At 38.6% G+C, this 17,034-nt stretch overlaps 1 protein-coding gene across 1 annotated transcript; it reads left to right on the top strand.

Annotated features, from left to right (window-relative positions):
- Nucleotides 1–4,005: 4,005 nt before the first annotated feature.
- GLDN (gliomedin) lies at nt 4,006–16,202 on the top strand. The gene is made up of 9 exons (XM_005419645.2): nt 4,006–4,052; nt 6,147–6,164; nt 6,817–6,915; nt 7,097–7,243; nt 7,888–8,013; nt 10,578–10,661; nt 10,744–10,869; nt 11,586–11,736; nt 15,047–16,202. The coding sequence occupies exons 1-9, from the start codon at nt 4,010–4,012 to the stop codon at nt 15,504–15,506; spliced, it is 1,254 nt and encodes a 417-aa protein (XP_005419702.1). The 5' UTR covers nt 4,006–4,009; the 3' UTR covers nt 15,507–16,202.
- The last annotated feature ends 832 nt before the right edge of the window (nt 16,203–17,034 follow it).

Below are 17,034 nucleotides of genomic sequence, written 5' to 3'. Positions count from 1 at the left end.
CCCGCCTGCGGCCCCGGGGCGGGCGCTCACTCGCCTTGGCTCCTGCTCGGCGGCTTTACCTGGAGAGAACGCGGTGCTCTGCCCCGCTGCCTGCTCTGTGAATGCGGCGCTCAGAGCTCGCAGGGTACCGCCCAACTTTGCAAACCAGACTTACACAAAGGGAGGGAGGTTGGGTGTGATGGGCGTTGGCAGGGGTCTTAGGATGAGACTCTATGTTTCTGTGTTTCAGAAGGCTTGATTTATTATTTTTGATATATATTATATTAAAACTATACTAAAAGAATAGAAGAAACGATTTCATCAGAAAGCTAGCAAAGAATAGAAGAAGAATGAATAACACAAGCTTGTGACTAACTGAAACAGTCTGGACAGCTGGATTGTGATTGGCCATTAATTAGAAACAACTATACGAGACCAATCACAGATCCACCTGTTGCATTCCACAGCAGCAGATAATTATTACTTACATTTTGTTCCTGAGGCCTCTCAGCTTCTCAGGAGAAAAAATCCTAACGAAAGGATTTTTCAAAAAATATCATAACTACAGTTGGGGGTTTAGTGAAACTCCAAAATTTCGTCGCAATAAGAAGCCTTCCAGTTTCCAGCGTTCCCGGTTTTTAAAACTAACACCACTAACAGCCCTCGTGTGTTTTGTGCTGTTCAGCATCTCAGCGTGAGGCACTGGACATCACCTGGCATCTCTTCGAAACTGATAATGCCCTTCTAGTAAGTGCTAAATTTGAAGTAGTATTTGATGGATCAGGAGAACTGTATGTCCTTTCTCTGGTGGAACAGCACAGTTTTTTGCACATCAGTGAAAAGATGATCTTGCTCAGTAGGAACTAATGTCATGTAGTTGAAAAATTACACAGGTTTTATAGTTGACAAATTTTGAATAGATTGAAATGCTTTTGAATTTTGAGCTAGAAGAAATGCAAGAAAAATATTACCATTGAGAGAACTTTAGTGGAAACTGTCCCAGTAAGGGTTGCAGGTCTACATGCACAAAAGTGTAACTCAGGCTTTTACTCGTGTATTAATGTTTCTGGTTTAAAAAACTATTTACAGAAAATACCTCTTCAGTCATGTTGGGATGGTATTTTTGTTAATAAACTACTGCAATCCTCATTTTACAGTGATAACGTCTCCATTAATATTAAAGCTATTGAGAGTGTCAAGCACAGGTATTCAAAGCATGGAGTCTTGATAATGACTTTGGGTTTTCAAATATTTTTTTTTAGCTAGGCCCGCTAAGTTGTTGTGCTTTAAGTTTAGAATTTGCAGCACGAGACTTCTGCAAAAAGTAAAAATCTGTTAAGTCACATGGTCTTGTACTCAAAAGTGTCTTTTAAATAGCTTATTTTAGGAAGTCATCCCTGAATTTGGCAGCTGCAGTTTGTTTTAGTTTTTCTATATCTGATATGAATTGGTTTTTTGAGTCCAAAAGATCCACAAATTATTGGGGAAAGGATTCTGATCCTGATAGGGCTTGAAGACAGCCAATGCCATTTACTGCTAGGTGCTCAGACTGGGATCATTAGTTGCAAGTGAGTGTCTGGATAATTTTGACATTAAATGTGCCACTCTGCTGTCACTAGGTACCATGATTATATTAATTACATTACATTAATTTTATTTCCCTCTCCAACTAGGACTGAGCACATTGTGTATATTTGAACAGCACGTGGCCAGACTATGCGCTTGTGCCTCTAAATGTCCACTGTGGCTACTGCTGTGTGTGATGTGCTTCATTTAAATCTGCGTATCCTGCAGAGAGCTGCTCGGGAGGGTTTGATGCCTTTTTATTCTTACTCCCATCAAACATTTTTCATTCTGGCCACTGCACAGTGTGTAACTATGTGCAGAATCATTTGCTCAAGGGGAAAAGAGTCCTTAGAAAAATATTCAAGCACCCCCTCCTCCCACTCATGCATTTCTGTATTTTGAATCTAACTCCCACTAATGTAATTTGAAGACTTGGCTACTTTTGTAGTGTGAGACAAATTCCTCAGAGTTGGTGGGATGACCTCTGTGGCACTGGTGGCCCCTGTTCAATGTGGGCCTGAACAGAGGCTTGGTCTGAACAGATTCTCTCTGGAGATTAGATTAGAGCTAAATCATGTTAGCTCTAATAACATGAACTTATTTTTTGTTCAGGGCCTCTTATTTAAGTATATGTATATTTATTTTGCAATGAGTAAAAATAGGAAACTGGCAAATCTCCTGCTGCAGAAAGGCTGATGGGAGGGTAACAGGCCAAGATTCAAAGTGTGATTTAAGACAGTGCAAGAGATGATGGCTACCAATTATCTGAGTAATATTTCATGGTTTAGGGGTTTATTTTATTTTTATTTTTCCACCATTTCTCCATGAGAAAATGCAGATTTTAGCATTTAAATAAGATATTTTTATCTATAGCTTTTCTTAGTGATGATGCTGGTTGTGAATGGTATCTTTCATAGCTAAGCTGGAGGTTCTGTCACACGCTATTTGCACTTCTTGAGTGCCATGTTTTTTAATTGTCACCTGAGTTGCACTGACTGGTAAAAGTAGTGCGGCTGAGATAATTTGAGGGCCCCAAAGCAAGCTGTGATCACTTCAACAACTTCAACAGAACTATTTAAATTAAAATGCAGTTAGAATTAGAGTGCACATGGACAACATGTATTTTAGAAATTACAGGGTAGGAGGCAAGTGTTTTTAAGGAGTGTTAGGGGAAAGAAAACAAGCATATTCTGATATTCAAAATCAGTTAGCACTTCTCAGCTAATTTAAACTGAGTCTGAAATTCTAAATGTACTGTTCCGGTACAGTCTGGAATCAGTACATTCTCAGCAGGTATCAGACAGAACAGGAACTCATTTTCAAATATGGTTTGGTTTTGCAGCAAAAGGATACTTTCCACTAAACTAATTGTCTTCTATTTGAGTCTGTTAGATTTGGCAGTTGAAACTTATGATGCATTAATTTAAAAAATAACGATTGACAGTGGCAAATAACCTTGCTAGGATTAAACTTCAGTCTGCCTTTCAGATTGCCTTGCACTTGTTCCTTCTGTATGTTGGGACTAGTGCATTCCACTAATTTCTATTATTTGGAGATAGAGTAACTGCACGAAGATCAACAAATGTGCAGCTCTGGGTAAATGGTTCATAAATTATCACTCATCGCACAGCCCTGAAATAGTGACCCTTTGTTTTCTGGCTATAAACATTAGACTTTCCCATAGAGAGCTGAGGGACTTCCAGAGATCATGGTCATAATATTTCTGCTGTTTGTTTTGATGAGTCGCAAAATGTTTTAGTGTTGACTCTCATTATGCAGGACATGTAATGTGAATGTTTGCTCAGCCAAGAACTGTGTATTTTGTAAAGCTGACTCCTCTATTGATAAATTTTAATCTATTCTAGATTAAAAGCCTCTTTATGAATGTGTCTTCCAGCTTGATTTAATAAAGACTTGTCTTTTTGCTTGAATTATTTTGAGTGGATGAAGGTCCATTTCAAATTTGCATACCTTGGTTATTCAGAGATAAGAAATTGCTTACTTGGAACACAGGTCATCTTCCTCCCTGGGTATGCTTCATTAGAAAAGTTTCCATCACTTAATACAAATATAAAATAAGATTGCATGTACTTTTTATTGGCTGATAATTGGATTTTAATACCTTCTACTGATAAAGTCCATGCTTGGACAACCATATGTGTTCCAGTAATGTGTGACGTTTAATGACTAAGTGATGTATGGAGTTGTCTGCCCAATATTTTATCCATATTTTCAGTAAGGATTAAACTGAGGTCTATTGAACAGAGTCCTATGAGAGAAACACAGCCCAATGAGATGGATGGTGTCACAGTGTTACAGTATTCTGAACAGCTTATTCTAATAAGCACAGAGGGTCAGTTGTATCTTTGGGTTTGGAATTATTTCTGTAGGTAAAGTGAACCAGATACTTTTATGAAATGCATTGTTTTCAACTTTAATTTCTTTGCAATATTAGGTCCGAGTGATGGTGGATTTGTGTAACAGCACAAAAGGGATATGTTTAACAGGTATGTTTGCTGCCTTAAGCATTGCACCTATGTTACCTCCAGGAACCCAGAAACAGTGTTTTCAAAGAACCTGAGGTCAATAACTGTGTCAAAAAACTGCTATTTATCAGAATGTTAAAAAAGGTTAATATGTACCACTTTGGGACTTCACTGTACCCGCTGAATACAAATGCTGGACTTTAAGGAGCTCAATTGATGCTACTTGGAGCCATTTCTCTTTGATGTCATTTTCATAAGCAAATCTTTAGACTTGGGTGTTTGAAATACCAGCTGAGGTTTAGTCACAATATTTTTGCAAATGTCGCACTTCAGGCCTAACACAGGAGGAACATGCAAGGGGTAGAAACTTGCTCCCATTGTTACAACTGCAGTGAAGCAGTGGCACTTAGTGAAGTCACATGTCACCAGTGAGGACCTGGAGCTGCTGATGGCTGAGTCACAAGAAGGTGTGGAAAGTTTTGCAGGGTTTGGTGAAGAGTGTCTGGTAGCAGCCAATTTAAGAGCTATGGTTCAGCTTTGAGGTCTGTCACAGAATGAGGAGATTAGAAAGAAGCCAGATTTATGAGTTAAAGAAAATGCTTCACTTGCTGTCTGGTTTGAATGTTCAATAAGGTCCATTTGACTCAACTAATTAAACATAAATGGGAACTACCATTGTACACACAGATGTTAAATAACATTTCTGGAGCTATACATCAGCTCTTATTGCAACAGTGGCTGAAGCACAGACAATCTAAGTTTTGGTTTTTTTGGGCTTCAGACTTGTAAATTCATGTTACTTGGTGCCTTTTGCACCTTTTTCTCTCTTAACACCATTACATGAGTGGCTTTCTCTGCTGCAGGCCTCAATGACATTTGTGGCTTTTCAAGCACCTTTCTTCTGTATCTTATGTTTGTACAAGGAGCCTCAGCTTTAGGGATGAGGAAGGAATTCAATGCACTGATGGATGTAACATAGTGTGAAAGAAATAGCCATTTACTGGAAAACTGGCAGAAAGATGTTAACTGATATTACTGCCTGTACTGATTAAAAGGGATGATTCCTGTAATGGTATTGTAAAATGGTTTTCACTTTACTCATAATGCTTCATAATTAATGCTGAAAATTGTAATCTTTAGGGAAATCCAGTAATTACTGTTATTTTCTGTTGTAAAAAGTGGTTGAAACAAGACAGTACTTTGACTGGATAAAAATGTTCACAGAGTTAATTTGGTTCTTTAATTGCAACTGTCACCTTTGTATTCTCCAACTGGCTTTCCATTTAATAAATTTTTTGATGTGCATTGGGGATCACAGATGAGGAATCACAGACATTGTTCTGGTTAATCTTTCTTTACTCTTGCCTGCTATGCTTGCTTCTCTTTAGGGCCCTACATCTAAGCTGTCTGAGAGCGTGGCAGATTTTTCTGTATTACAAGTTGCTGAATGACTGAAGCAAGTCCAATTTCTAAATGTACCAACCAGTTTCTGTGGGAAGCTTGATCCAGACTGGATAAGTCACATGTGAAAAGTCTGACTGTTGATATGAATGACAAGACTTTTCTTTCCTACTTAAATAGTCTGAGTCCTGAATTGCAATCAGAATTAAAACACAGAGAAGAGTGGAATGTATTTTTAATGTGTATTCCCAACAGAATTCTTAATTGTGACATTCATCAGTATTGTAAAGCCAACATTCTTCCACTAGAAGAGGTTTTCGAAGAAGACTCACATAAAGGAAATATGACTGTGAGGTGTCTCGCACCCATGGTTTTGTGAAGGCACCAAAGCCCCTGACAGTGAGGTTACATTGCAGAGGTTGTTGCCAAACTTTTATCAATTGAAATTTGAAAAAAGCAAAACATGTTTATGTAAAGGTGTTACTCTTTTGGCAAGTCTGAGTTACTGCTAATGCTCAGACAGTATTTGTAATACAAAGCAGTTAACCAGATCAATGCTCATTTTGAAATTGGAGGGATTTTCTTACCCTTTTACTGTTCTGATCTAGTGCTCATCAGTTCAGTTTGGAATTGCTTTGTTTTCTTGCTAGGTTAAACTCACCATTTCTTCTTTCTTGTGTTTTTTTTTTTTAATTTTTTTTTCTCTTGTTATAGGCCCCCCAGGACCCCCAGGTAAGACGCCTGGACAATTGCAGTAAGATTCGGGGGTAATTGAAACAGTTGCTGGTACAAAACATTGAAATATAGAAATGTATCTTTCACAAAATTGTCTTTCTTTGCTAATTAGATAAAGGGAGGGTTGAATGACTGCCTGCTTTTATAATGCTTGTATTTAAGTCAGTTCATGCCCCTTCTGAGAGAGGGAGGTTTCAGACATTTTAATTTTCTAGTGGAGGGAGTAAAACATTTGATCAAAACCAAATCAATATGTTTAAGTAGCATCTAGGTGAAGAGATTAATTTATATATTAACCTCCCAAGAAAATTGATATTATAATTTAACACTAAAACCATCTTTTTAAAAAATATTGGTTACTGATTACATCTTCCCACCTCTCCCATAACTTTTCCTCCTTTCTTATTGAATTCTGTCTCAGTTCTCACTCAGGTGGTTGCAAGGCTATGTTATGAATGGTTACTTGTTTTCTTTCTGTGCTGCTTAACCTGTGGGTCTGCTTGGAGCAATTCTCTGTATCAGAAACGTATGGGTTACATTTTGCTGGGGTTTAAATATATAAATAAACATGCTGCATGTAAATATAGTAGATTTCAGGGTAACTTGCATTCAACAGTGAAAATTCAGTGATGCTGTTTGGTTTGATCAGGGCCTCCTGGGCTGCCTGGCTACAATGGATCAGATGGAATCCCAGGAACTCCAGGACAAAAGGGAGAACCAGGAGTAAATGGCAAAAGAGGAAAAATAGGTACAGTTTCCCTTCATATTAGGTTACAATGCTGCTTTGAAATCCAAAGAAATTACAGCTATCCAGCTAAATACAGGTGAAAAATATAACTAGAGTGGATATGGTTTGTGGTAAAAATATTTATTAATTGGTGCTTAATATGGAGCAGTGCTCTTGATAATGAAATGGTTTTTATTTCTAGGTTTACCAGGACCAAAAGGTGATCAAGGACAGAAAGGAGAACCAGGAGAAATGGGTTTGCCTGGCAAGGATGGTATACCAGGAGGAAAAGGTGCAAGGGGATCCAAGAGAAAAAAGGGGGATGCAAACAATGATGTGATATTAGAAGGTAGAGAAAAGTGCTCTTGGGAGTTCTCTTGCAACAGTGTACTTGACAGAAAAAGATATGCTCTACTTCTGAAGCATGAATGTGATCTGCAAGGGCAGGACCAACCTGTACAAATAGGGTTTCTATACACAGGGAAGTCTGAGTATTGCTATGCACAGGAGATTGTTCTCTTTGCAGGGCAAGTCTTCACAAAAACCTTTCTGCCTGGCCCTTGGGTTGAAGTGTATGTGAATTTCACCCTTTCCAGAATGCTTTCATACATTTGACTTCCTCCTACTCCTTATTTCAGTGTAGTTATATTTTTCTATTAGAAAATGAGGGGCAGATTTCCACTCAGGAACACGTGAAGCAGGCAAATATAGGATGTGTAAAATTACAGCAGTGTAGCATCTGAAATGGTAACTCTCTAATGGGCCTGTAATCCAGACAGATAAAATGCATTGATGTCCTACTCCTTGTGAAGATCTGGTTCACTTTCTAACAAACAGCCTTTCAGAGAGTTTATTGCACCATATTCTGTACTCAGGAACCTCTTAAGAAAGAGAGAGGCTGTTCTGTGGATGTCCTGTGGATGCACACAGCTCTCTGCAGGTCTCCTGCTGCCTGGGGAAGGGCTGTGTCCTGACACTGCATTTTATACCCAGGTGCAAAAGGTGAGCCTGGACCACCTGGGCCCCCTGGACCTCCTGGACCCCCAGGGCCTCCAGGAAAACGTAAAGGTAAAGCCAAAGTGGAGCTTCAGGAGAACATCTACAGCAGCAAATGCACAGGTTAGTGCTTTCCAGTGTTCTTTTCCATTAAACCAAGATTAAACCATTGCTTCAAGGCTCAAAACAGACAGCATGAGTTTAGTTTGCTGGCACCACTAAAACTGCATAAGCTTAAAGCTGAACATGTGCTCAGGTGCTTTGCTGAAATACAGCTTGTGTAAGGCAGCAGGCTGCCTTCATGTTGGTCTTTTAATTGTGTTTTGGTAATGCTCAGGCAAAGTATTTACAAATGGTGTTTTCTATTAGGTGGGATAAATTTGGCAAGTAAGAGAAATGCAGCTGAAACAGTTGGCTTTTAGATAATGAATATTGAATTTTAAATGTAAATATAAACCCCTGATTCGGGACACGGAAGTGTCAGAACAGAGCCCAGGGAGCCTCCTTACAACAGACAGGAGAGAGCTGGAGCAGAAATCTCATCCTATTTGAAATTCAGAAATGCATGAACTGTTGTATGAGATAATTGGGCCATTTGCTCAGGTGGCCTCTTTTTAAGTCTTGAAACAAACTGAAATGCTTTGGAGGATAAGCTCTCTGATGGATTTCTGATGGATTTTAAATTGCAGCAGGAAAATGGGAGTTACACTCAAATAACTCTGCAAAGATGAGATCTTCCTCAATGAGCTTTTATGTTTTATGACTCAGCAAACCATGAGATCTTATTACCAAAATTCAATGAATAATCGAGATTTTGTAATTAAATATTCATTACTCTTTCAAGGAAAGAAAATACATATGCTGAATTACACTTGTAATTAACTTATTGCATAAGAATACAAGCCTGGTTTTTTCAGAATAAATTTTGAATCTGGTAAAACTTAGTTTCTTCAAGAGAAGAGAATAATTAGTTGGAAGTACAGGTATATTTTTTTTGCTCTGGTACTTTAGTGAATTCTGTAAGAAACAAAACATCTCTGCTCCATCCTTCCAACCTTCCCCCAACAGACCAAATGAATAGTTCTAATGACTTTTAAACTCCATTAACTCTCAACCAGAATATTTTATGATAGGAAGCAGCAGGATATTTATCTTGGTTTTTGATGGGAAGAAAGTAGTGAAAATTTCCCATAAGAATTTCTGATTGAAAACTGTCTCTTTAATTTTAGTTCCTTTCTAATCCATGCAGCTGGAAGTACTGCAATATTCCCAAAGGCAAATACTGCACCCAGCTCTGCTACAAACACTGACCTGGCCCTTGGCTATCCTATAGTTTTAGATAAACTGCTGTACAGGGAACTGCTCCTTCAGTCAACTGCATCTATTAGACTCAGCCCACAAAAAATCAACTTGCGCATTGCAATTTATAATTTCTGCTGAGTGATTTTGTTTTTTGAAATATTCTGGAAGTATTTTGGGATCAGAAGCTGGAAGGGGATCTCGAGGGATTGGTAAATTCTCTCTGTAGGCATTCAGCTTACCATGGCTGGGTGGACTGTTTGTGCCTTACTTGGAGATACACTGTGATCACTTGCAAATTTTGAACGTCATCTCACCAAATGCCCTAGATAATGGATGGGAGAAATACATGTTGTTCTTGCTCCATCTTGGAGTAGTTTTCTTCTGCGTGAACAAAAGGAGGATATGACCTAAAGGAGAAAACAACAATGCAGTATTATCTGTCCTTTCTTTCCTGAATGCCATGGTACCCTTTAAAGCATTACTTTATATTTTTTTCCTATTTTTAACTATCTTTGTCACTTAAACTTCATCACAGACCTGTAAATCCTAGAAATATATTAGAAGGCAACAATGAAAACGCAAGTCTAAAAAATGTGCATCCTGTGTGTAAAGCACAGCCTGTGTGAAATGCTGGAGATAAAAGTTAAGAATGGAATTAGAAAACAAGGCTACAATGAAACCAGCAGAAAGATGAGAACTTCCAGCCAGCTAGTCCTTAAATTGCTGTGGGGCGGGGAAAAATATTTCCAGGTGTTTGATTCTAATGGTATTCTAACCATTTCTATGTGTGTAAATAATATAATGTGTCATTTCCCTTAGTATTTCATCCTGCTTCTTTAGTGGCATGGATGTCAAGCTCATGCATTATGTACTCAGTGTACCTGTTTTATTGCTGTCTTGGGCATTAACAGTGTGAACAAAATGTTCTGTTGCCAACAGGATCCACCCTCTCTTCTGGTCTGTGGGGATTTGTGCATGAAGGTTTTGTGTTTAACAACTACTCCTTCCCAAGAAAATGCTTTTTCTCTTACTACTAAATCAGCCATTTTCCAGCTTCCTCAGCTGCCCAAAGCTATGTCATGAAAAGGACAACTCTCTCTTCCTAAGGGGCTACTCAGAAATTCACAGCTAAGGAGCTAAATCTCTTGATTTAATTAGTTACTCCTCAAAGTTGACTGTCAGCCTCAACACTTCATTTCCTTGGCAGAAGTGAGAGCAAGTATTTTCTTATCTCATTTTTGACCACACCAACATAAGCATTCTTTTTCCAGATGAAGCAAAATCCGAGTTATCATTCCTTTATTTTAGTGGAGTCACTGATATGTTCATCTATCATGTCAAATAGGGTAAAACATGTCATTTTTCTCTTTTTCCCTCCACCCTAGATGAGATATGTGGTGTACCAAATGATGATACCCTCGCTGGAAAGGCTGAAGACAGAACCCCAGAATCCCCTTCAAAAAAAGCTGGTAACCTGCTACGAAGTGTGACTGGAGTGTTACTTTCTCTCTCAGTGTCACAGATCATGGACATGTGCTTTTTCCCCACCAGAATGTGTCATAACGTCTGTAGGAAGTCCTGATCAGTATGTCAGTGTACAGCAAACGTTTGGAACTTGGATGAGGGAACCTGCAAACATAAGTGATGAAAGGATTTGGCTCACCATGCATTTTTCAGGTATTTTTAGTAGTAGTCACTGACCAAAAATCTGTTGTTATCTGACATTGCTTCCTTAATCCTTTCAACATAAACTTGTAAGAATGATGAGTTTTTACCCACCTCTTTTTCAGAAAAATTTCCATATTACCTCTTTAATACTTCACTATACATATGGCTGTAGGCATTTTAGACATATCTTTAGACATTTTCAGAGTCAACATCAGATTTTTAAAATAGCTTAATGTTTGGGGTTTTTTTTACTAAATCCAAGTTTAAATGTCTATTGTTTGTGGCCTTTTATCCTTTTCTTTCAAGAGTTTCTGTTTCCTATGGCTTTACTTCCCTAAATTGTAGCTCAGAGTTTTGCCTTTTCGTTTAGCTGGGCATGAAAATGAGGCAACTGCTCCATAAGCTACATTTAGAGCAGGAACATGTCCAGGACCTAAGTAGGAAAAGGAAATATTTCTGCATACACATCAACTGTGTTCAGAATGAGGACCTATTTGGTCTGTGGGAAGCAGGCTCTTGATCATCTTTTCTATAGATTACTTTTGTGTGTCTCTGGACTCTTTTTTCACATTCCAACAAGTTGAATCACTATTGAAAACACAAATACAATTGTTTGTCTGATAGTTAATTGAGATGGACTTTGAGTAGAGACTGAACTTTAGAGATCTCAAAATTAGATGAACCAAATGATAGTCCTTTTTTTCAATGTTCTCCTCTTTGTTTAGGAAACTATATAAAAGAATATGAAAATTTCGATGCCTTGCTGAATGGCAGCTACAGGATCATTAACATCACAGGATTTTTCTATGGATGTGGTCATGCAGTACAAAACAATCATCTCTACTATCATCAGGGAGGAACCAGTTACATTCGGAAGTAAGTCAAAGATAGTTGGCTAAGACAAATGAAGTTGTGAAAGGAGGAGCAATAGGTTGGAGTGCCAGAGCTGAACCTCAGAAAAGCAGATCATTCTCCTTGTAGCGTTTTGTATTTCTTTTTGGTCCTACCTAAACAGGATAACAGAGGAATGGTTCAGAGCTTTTTCCAGAACAGAAGAACTCATTCTCTCCAATCTGTAACAAAAATATGGGCCACCAGCCTTCCACTCTGTGTGTGCAGGTGTTGTGGGAAGAGGAAAACTGGGAGAAAAGCTCAGGACCACTACTCTGCTGTGACAATTCTTTAGGCATTGTTCAGCCCTGTGTCTCAGGGGTTCACCTCTGCAGTCACCATGTCACAGAGCAATAGGTCCCAAGGATGAACAAGATGCCATGTGCAGAGAGGACAACAAATTATCCTCTTGGCTATCCTGGGATCCAACCAGGTAGATCCAGGTTCTATTGAACATTACATTGCTGTGGGTGTTCAACTTGGATTCTTTGCTGTGTTCATAATCACAAGAAAGAAATAAGAACTGACTAAGGAATTTGGGTACCAGAAGAAAGGATTACATTTAGAAGAATACGCTGTGCACCTACCTGCATCTGAGTCAGAAGTGGTTCAGCTGCAGTGTGTGAGGTGCAGGTGGGTGGTTTTGTGGCCTACTCATGAAACTTGGCTTTGCAGAGCCCTTGCTGTGCTCCGCTCTGGCTGGCAGCAGCAGGGAATGCTGCTGGCACAGAGGGGTGCACTGAGGCACCTGCTGAGGACAGGGTGACCTGGAGAACTGCACGTTCCACGGGGGAGGAGTGGCTCCAGTGTTTGATTTCCTCATAATAAGAAGTTTCTACTACTTTCCTGATACATCTCCCCAAACTAGAACTGAGAATTACATCTCTTTTTTAACTTTCTACTGAGGGCAGAGACAAACAATACAAATCAACCCCAGAATCTCACCTTGTAGGAAGAGCCAAAAACAGTCCAAGGGCAAGTGAAAGATTGCTTGTTCTTTCAAGTTCTTACACGACTCTGATGTCTGAGCCAAGAACATTTACTATACTTTGATGTCTGTTCCCAAGCAGGTGTGAGTGCTGCCTTCCTATACTCATGTGCATGCCAAGGAATGTGAGCAAGCTGCAAGGATTCTATAATATTTATTCTGCCAAGCACAAGCTCACTTTTTGGCAGCCTCCTTTAAGCATATTTTGGCTTTTTCTCTGGTAGTCTGTAAAAGACCATCACTGTCTAAGCAATACACAGTGATAGGGCAGAGATTTGTCACCTTTGCTTGCATACCGCTAATCGGGAAATGCCTTCATGTACAGATGAACACAAACTATTTGTGGAATTTTCAAATCCTCTCAAGGAGCTGCTGAGAAATGGCCTTTCTGTTCTGTTCTTCACTCTGAGATTATTTACTTTCAGCACAGACAGAATGAGGCACTATGGATTCTGTGACATGGAAGTCCTTGAATTTGGGCTCCGTAAAAGCTTCTGGGAGTTGTTGTATTGTTTTAATGGAAAGTAGAGGTGAGGATCTGGTTAGTCTGTTTTGCAAATGTTGAAAAAACATTCAAAAAGAGTTTCTTGTCATATGTAAAAGCAGGTAAAACTAGGTTTGTCTGAACCTTGGCAAACTTTCTCATGATGGTCAGACCTCCAACATTGTGATAGTTTCATTCTTTTTACTTTGTTTCATTACATGCTTTACTATTTGTTATTTTTGATTGACTTCGTTGATATTAGTGATCAGAAAAATGTTTGTAGCTTGATTTCTGGTGGTTGATGAAACTATTACACTATATCTTGTCATTTACCCCAAGATGTCAGAAGATTAAAGAATTTCAGAACCATTTGGAATTCCAGGCTGGACTGTCCCTGACTGGGGGAGCCCAAGATAACCTGGGAATTAAACTTCACTTTTTTGCTTCCTTCCAGATTTTCATGTGTAAATAACAGGAAAAAATAGGGTGTCGTGTGCTGCAGAACTTGTGTATTTCTAATGAATCTTGAGGTGCTTTCTATCTTGGCTTTTAATAGAAAAGAATCCTGAAAAAAATCTCCATTTCTGACCAACTAGTCCTGGTAAGGTCTGTCCTTCTAGCCCTTACATGAGGTTATTTATAGATGTGAAACAATGAACAAGATTAACAGGGTTGACACATGTATTTCTCAAATCTCTTCCAGCCTTTAACTGGATTTTTTTTATTGCACATACTTGCTGCTGGAATATGGAGTTGCCAATGCAGATGTGAGTTTTACAAAAGCTGAGGGGAATGACCTAAGTTGGGTATTCCTGACTTTTCTTAACATGATTTTTCCAATACATGCTATCCATGCTGCTTAAACAGAAAAATTATTCTTCCAGTATTGTATGTTCCTGGATCTGAACTGTTCCTGTGATTAAGCCTATCTTTCAGAAAAAATACTTGCAAGTGTAGCACATTCCTTTATTGAGTGGTATTTTTCCTTCCTCTCTTTGAAGCATGGAGCTATACAGTGAGAGAGAAGTCAGACACTGAAACGTGCTTCTTTGCAGAGGGCATTATTTAAAAAGATAGTCATGCTCTCCCTGCCTTTGCTGAAGCCCAGTGTTATTGGGTGATTAATGCTGACAGCAGATGTGTCTCAGGAAGAGCTGATTACCCTCCTAAACCAGTAAAGGAACATGATTTAGCTGCTCACTTCTCCTGCCCTCAGATTATCAACCTATTAAGGAATCTCAAGGAATAAAAACAATTTTATACATCAGAGATGGAAGTATTCAGGCTGTCCCATTGAGGCCAGCATAAGGTCACAATTTTGGCTCTGCAAAAGTAGAATTTTAATTCCTTTGATGTCTACTTGAGTAAACCACCACATTATCTAGACTGTTTTCATCAGAGGAACTCCAAGACTAGGTGAAGGTCAATCACATTTTCTCCCTTTAGCTCCCAGCTAGTTCATAAGCAAACTTTTGTATAGATTCCATTTCCCAATTTTGGGCCTTTACCTGGTATTCAATTCTTTTTCATACTCGTTCCTTTAAGTTGCTTCTTTCATCTTGGTGATAATAAAGTTCATAGACTAAATAAAGTGAAACCTATCAAAAGCAAATCCATGCTCTTGTACACCTTTCAGATTGGTTATGACTTTGTAATTTTCTCCTGGTGTTTTGGAAGGTCCTTTGAGAACTTAGTCTTAAAAGACATCAGAATGCTCCTTGAACAGGTATTTTCAACACCACCTCTATCAGTGATTCACCACCCTGTGTGTGTGTGATGAGTTCTGGTCACCTGTACTGAATCCTTGCTGTATCTCATTTCAGGTTTGGGCTCGATAAAGACTCGCTGCACACCCTGCACATCAAGAAGGCCTTACACCAGGGCAAGAACTACCTCTTCTCTAACTCCAAGACGTATTTCAACATAGCAGTGGATGAGAAGGGTCTTTGGATTATATATGCCTCAAGCACCGATGAAAATATAATGGTAGCCAATGTTGATGAAGAAAGCTTCTCAGTCAATTGGGATATCAATACCACCTATCCTAAGTCCAAGGCTGGTAACGCATTCATAGCATGTGGCATTCTGTATGTTACTGACACTAAGGACACGACAGTAAGTTTTGCTTTTGATTTGCTGAAAAGGAAGCAGATTGATGCAAGGTTTAAGTTACGGTCTTCACAGTCTGTTCTTGCTATGCTTTCGTACAGTCTGCGAGACAAGAATTTGTACACGTGGGAGAATGGAAGCTTAATGGTATACCCTGTCCATTTTGGCAGATGAATATATTTTCACATGCCACCTTTGACTAAAAGATCTGTTTAAGCTCTTCGACATACACATGGGGGTCTCTTCACTTGGAATAATTTTCTGTTTGCTGATGGTGGTTTGTGAGTGTGTATGAAAGGGAGATCAGGTGCCTTTGTATAAACACACTTCAATTACCTAGGCCATCCTCATCTTTTAAAAAAATTGTTGTTCACTATTGCAGATGACACACAGCATAGACGTACTTTTGTTTTTCCCGTTACTCAGCTGATAATTGTGTCTAATTTATATTGATTATTCCATGGTGATGTGCTCAGCAGAGACTATTTGTAACTTTTATTTACAATCATCTTCTCTGCAATCATTTTCTAGTCAGTGATGATGGTCTTAAATAAACACCTAAATAACGAACTTTTGTGTACAAATACCTTTGTCACTTTCATTTAATTTCCATGGATTCTGTGTGACCATTTTTTCTGGACAAAGTTTTAAAACTCTTAAAATAATGGGAATGGAAATACTTGTTTAAATAGAAAAAAAAAGCAGAAAGCTTAAAATTTGACAAGTCAAATCAAATGTTAATAATCAAAAGCAAAATCCAGCTAAAGGAAAATGGAATAATGCCATTAAATACAACTGAATAGACACGAATTGTGTTTCTTTAAAATTAAAGACATAACCTTTATAATTAAAATTTCATTTTTAACAGTATTTGAGTTTCTTGTGTTGCTGCAGACTCTTCCTTGGCTCTCACTGCCATGCAAACTATACCAGTATAACTTGCTTATAGCTATTTAATAAGGCATATTACTAAAATAAAATGTCCCCACATGCATCCACACAAATGAAATCATAAAATGAAGGGTATACTTTTTTGCTGCTATTTTTAGAATCATCATACTGCTTAGTGACTTTATCTGTTGTTAACTGTAAGTCTGAGACTGCCAATTCACATTCAAATTTTTGAGTTAAAGGTGAGAAATAATAGGAACTTTTTTATTTTAATTTTGTTCTGGTATTTCAGATTTCTAAATTTAATGTTGGAACAAAATTCTCTCCTGTTGTTTTATCTATCTAGATTCAAAATCATGCTCTTGGAAAACCCCTGCCTGAATTTCTAAGCTGCCTGTGTATATTGCTAAAGTTCATGGAGTGCACTCAAATACTTAGGAGCAAAGTGTTACTTAAATCCTGAACTGCACTGAGCTGTTTAATACCTGTGTGATCCAGGCCCTGTTGAAGGGATTAGTGAATTTGGGAATGTCTGTGCCTGCAGAACCTTGTTTAGTAAATGTGCTGGAGGAATCCCTCTGCTGCAGCTAAGCTCCAGTGTGTGGCACAGGGATGGCTGGGCTCTTCTCAGGATACTTGCTGTTATCACTAAGGCCTTGCATGCTAAGGAGAGAGATGCAGAAGGGAAAAGAAAATCATAATTAATACTTTGAACTAGCTTATATATCAGAACTCACAGACTAAAAATTCTACCTACACCTGTGTGACACTTCACAATCAGAGCTACAGTTCTGTGGGCTGCTTGTGACTT

The sequence above is a fragment of the Geospiza fortis genome, unplaced genomic scaffold (genome assembly GCF_000277835.1).
Source record: "Geospiza fortis unplaced genomic scaffold, GeoFor_1.0 scaffold171, whole genome shotgun sequence".
Classification (NCBI taxonomy): domain Eukaryota; kingdom Metazoa; phylum Chordata; class Aves; order Passeriformes; family Thraupidae; genus Geospiza; species Geospiza fortis.
This window is presented reverse-complemented; position numbering and strand designations above follow the sequence as displayed.

Excerpts from the sequence above, each read along its gene's own strand:
- GLDN (XM_005419645.2), top strand. The coding sequence starts at position 4,010 with ATGGTGGATTTGTGTAACAGCACAAAAGGGATATGTTTAACAG. Across the intron at positions 6,916-7,096 it reads TGGCAAAAGAGGAAAAATAG|GTTTACCAGGACCAAAAGGT; the intron begins GTACAGTTTCCC and ends TTTTATTTCTAG. Across the intron at positions 10,870-11,585 it reads GCTCACCATGCATTTTTCAG|GAAACTATATAAAAGAATAT; the intron begins GTATTTTTAGTA and ends CTCTTTGTTTAG.